Raw genomic sequence first — 4,371 nt, 5'->3', positions numbered from 1 at the left:
CAGGTCTATCAATAGGCAAGCAACACATTTCTATTTGCACTTTCTAGTTCAAGGGGTTGACAGAGGCAGTGACTGAACCTTGTTTCCACTCCACTAGTGACCCAAAACTTTCACTCAGGAATTCCTACACATCAATTAAAATATTGCAACAAGATAAAGAGCATCATAAACCATTCTTAATGTGGAGCTGGAATACAAAATGATGGTTGGTTTTAATAATAAAGGATGGAAGCAAACCTAAAGAATGAGAGCAAACCTAAAATCTGCCTCCTGCCATTCCAAAAAAAAAAATATATATATATATATATACACTTAACTTTACACTAGCTACTCTTTCTTATTTTAGGATGGGTTTTCTCCTCTGTATTAATGTTTGTTTTCTAATCTCTGAGTTCATATTTTCACTCACTCTTTCTGATTTTAGTCTGACTCCTTTTCACAGTAATTTTCTTCATCTTTGATAATATCAGGTTGCCCTAAAAAGCCCATTTTAAGCTCTTTATTCTCTGACTTCTTTGTCTTTTTTCTCCTCATTTCTCATTCAACTCTGAATTAACCCATTAACCATCAAAACTGTCATATTACCAACTCTTTTTACTTCATAGTGGTTTGATTCTCCTAGCTTTCCATCAATAATTCCTTCTTCAAGCCACTATTTAATTTCTTGTAATATCTTTATCCAATATATTTTTTTGCAAATTTCACTCAACAGTAATCCTGTTGTATAGATTATTTCATGCCCACTTCTCCCTCCTTTCTTTTCTTTACTACTAAGATACTGATTCCTGTCTCTCAGGTTCTCTAGCCTGAGAGAGTCTTTTGCCTCTCTTTCTACAATGTTCATCATTCTAGATGAAGTTTTGAATTGAAGTCAAATTCTTCTGGTTTATCAACCTTTCTCCTACTGAATAAGCTGGGAGAAATCCCAAAAACAAATGGAACAAAAATTCCTTCGCCTTCAATTTTCCTGCCTGCCACCTTTCACCCCATTACTCCTGCTTTTCTCCACATTATACTTGTCTGTTCACTTAAATTAACTTTTAAAATAATGTTTAAAAAATAATAATAAAATAAAAATAATTTAAAATATGTTTATTAATTTCAAGATTCTTGTCTACAGTATATGCATTTACACAGCATTACTACAGAAGAATGCTCCTTCTAAATAAAATACCCCAAGCATTTATTCCTTTCAATATCCATTTCTTCAGTTTCTAACTCATAATGTTTCATGGCAACAAAATATCTGATAAAAGTTTCACCTAATGCTTCCTGAATGCACGAATCTTTCTCAAGTGCAACAAGAGCATCTTCTAACTTCAGAGGGATGGATGAAGGTTTCAGATCAGAAACAAGGTTTTCTTCTTGGGACATATCATCATACCTAAGTCCTCTTTTTATTCCATCTAGACCTGCAGCAACTGTAGCAGCGAGCACAAGGTAGGGGTTTGCTGTAGCAGAACTTAATTTATTATCTATATGAGTACCTTTTCCAACATGACATTTGACGTTAAAGGCACAGCTGTTATCATTATATGCCCATTTTGCATTTACAGTCTCTTTTGATTCTTTACTGTATTTGGAATAAGGCTTACGGCAGCTGGTGGTAGGAGCCATCAAACAGCTAATAGCTGCTGAGTGTGCCAAGAGACCGGATAACCAATTTTTTCCAATATCTGTGAGCTCCTCAACTCCATAACCAGCAGAAAACAAATTCTTTTGGCCATTCACATCCCACAGACTGTGTGAAAGAGCCCCTGAATTGTAGAATCCTGATTCTGAGAAAAAGCTAGCTACATAGTTGTACTTCTTAGCCACCTCTTTAATGCCTGTTCTAAATGTGAAGGCACTGTCAGCAGCATCTATTCCAAATGCTGGATGAAAAGTGATCTCCATTTGTCCAGGCCCACTGGAAGAAGAAAAGCTTTCAATATTGGCTCCAGTATAATACATTCCTTCAATGAGCTCCTGAATGAATGTCTGGTCATGGTTATTTAGTATCGTTGCTGCAGGAAAGGATATTGTCTTTGAATTTACAACCTCAGTAATGCCATAAATACAAAATTCATAAGTGAAAGCAGAGTGTAGAGAAAAGCCATTGTCCTGAAGCTGGCTCAGCTGCTTCTTGGCGATGTGCCTAGGTGAGGTCATTAGGGGGTTGCCCAGTACAGTGAAAGAATCACATATCACTCTAGCAGTCTGCTCAGTCCAGGGTAGAATTCGAAACGTTGATAAATCAGGATTGAGGATTATGTCACAATTAAAATTTGTTGCATTTATGTAATCTATTTCATTATCCTTAGGATTCAGGGTCAGTTCAAGATAACTTCTGGGCATGGCAACACCATGAATTGCTTTTTCCTAAAACACAGAGCAGAATGACAGATTACCAGATGAGAAAAGAACCGAACAGTATTTCTATGTATGTTAAATTTACGAAACACAGACTCTTAGCAGGAATAAAAAAACACCTAAGACACAGTTCTCACTGAGGTGGTGGATAACATCCAATTACGGTGTCAATGAGAAACCCAATGAAAACCCTGGCATCAGATATCCTGATGATTGCTTTTTAAATTCCCATGCACAACTGGAAAGAAAAAAATTTTGTTCAGCACCTAATCTTCCATGGTCATTGTACAATTATGGAATCATCAGTTATATGGAAACTTTACAAGTCAAGCTTTAATTTATAACCACTTTTTTAGGCTTTCACATTCTCAGAGCATTTACTTTACATAGATCCAAGTGACCACACAAGACTCATGTCAAAACAAATTCAGTCTGTCACTTCCCTTTAAATGTCATAACATGTACCTCACTATTTTTCAGATGCAAAGTTAAGCCAAAAATTTATGGATCTGTCAAATAAGGAGGGGAGGGGAGGGGAAGGGCGGGGAGGGGAGGCGAGGAGAGGCAAGGAGAGGCAAGGTTATGCCAACATCTACTTAGTGAAACTTGGTTCATGTTTAAGTCTTACATTTATTCATCTAAGAGAAAGGGTTACCATCTGAATCATCAGAAGACACAAAATGAACCTAAAAAGGGGGAAACATTTTAGCTCTGTCTCTGGCTGATAAAACAAAATTTTGCTTATCCAGATGGAATATTTTTTAAACACTTCAAACTGCACACAACGGCTCCTCTTAAATTTAATAAATAAATATCTGCCTTTTCTAAAACAGGTGGAAATCTAGTGGTAACAATTCTCACTAACTAGCATCCATAACCAAAACTGCCCACTTTGGTGAATACTGCTGCAAAGTTTCTAAGCTGTCCATTCAACATTGAAGAAGTACTGAAGGTAAAAGCCCTATATTACACCCAACTCTCTGTCCACCAAAACCTCCACCAAAAATTAATTAAATAAATAAATAAATAAATTGATCACTCTCTTCTGTGCATATACATACAGATATAGTACAAATATTTGTACTGATATGAGTGAAAGTATAATATAGCTATGCACATGAAGTATCATAGAAGCAATATACTGAAAAGGCTGACTAGTCAGGGATACAATTGCTTCTTAATTTGGTTCTTATTTCCTGAATCATCAATATGGCAAGTATTGTTATTAAATCATTATTTTCTCATCTGATTTACTCATAGCTAAAGGCATTTTCATTTCCCCATTTTCCTTCTGTTAATGGTTACACTTTTTCTTTACTGATATTCAGGAACCAAAATCTTTATAATAGTGTTGAACTTGATAATTCTGATGAAAGAGATTATTAGAAGTGCAAATAACTGAAATTATTAGATTTACTTATTTAGATTACCATTTTTGTGGAACAGAGGGTAATCTAAATTAAAAGGGGAGAGGGGGAGTCTAGATCCTTTGGGAACATTAACAAGTAGAAGGAACAGAAAATTTGTTCAAAGTTGAACTTTCTGCCTGCACTCCAAAAATAATATATGTATATATAACATAAATTAAGGATGATGCCATGAAAATACATTACCATATACCTAAAAAACAAAATACTTACATGAAAAAAGCGAGAAGGAATGTTCTTTGATCTTGACACACCATGGAGGTCTATTGATTCAAATCTGACAAACTGTATGTTGTCTCTGGCCATCTGCTGCTTAATAAATTCAATATGAGAGAACAGGTGAAGGAGAGTTGGATTTCTGAGGCTGTTTATATCAGGCTCTCTGCTGGATGCTAAAAGTGAAGAGGAATGTTCACATCAAACAAAATAATGAATGCTGGAATACAGGCTGTTCTAAAAAAAGTGCAATAGTGGCAAACAATGACAAAAAATAGTGTAAAAACAGAACTGAGAAAAAGATATGGATCACAAAATATTTTTTATAAGTAAATGGGCAATTTTGGCCTGAGGATCCATATAGAATCCCTTGTTT

At 35.3% G+C, this 4,371-nt stretch overlaps 1 protein-coding gene across 1 annotated transcript in view; it reads right to left on the bottom strand.

Moving 5' to 3' along the window:
• Positions 1 to 1,161: 1,161 nt before the first annotated feature.
• LGSN (lengsin, lens protein with glutamine synthetase domain) overlaps positions 1,162 to 4,371 on the bottom strand; it is a 21,216-nt gene continuing 18,006 nt past the window's right edge. The window contains exons 3-4 of the mRNA XM_032183593.1: positions 3,993 to 4,171; positions 1,162 to 2,361 (exon numbers count right to left, since the gene is read on the bottom strand). Coding sequence (XP_032039484.1) covers positions 1,162 to 2,361; positions 3,993 to 4,171 — 1,379 coding nt within the window. The remainder of the gene's footprint in view (positions 2,362 to 3,992; positions 4,172 to 4,371) is intronic.

Source organism: Aythya fuligula, chromosome 3 (assembly GCF_009819795.1).
Source record: "Aythya fuligula isolate bAytFul2 chromosome 3, bAytFul2.pri, whole genome shotgun sequence".
Taxonomy (NCBI): domain Eukaryota; kingdom Metazoa; phylum Chordata; class Aves; order Anseriformes; family Anatidae; genus Aythya; species Aythya fuligula.
Note: the sequence above shows the minus strand (reverse complement) of the source record. Positions and strands in the feature narration are given on the sequence as shown.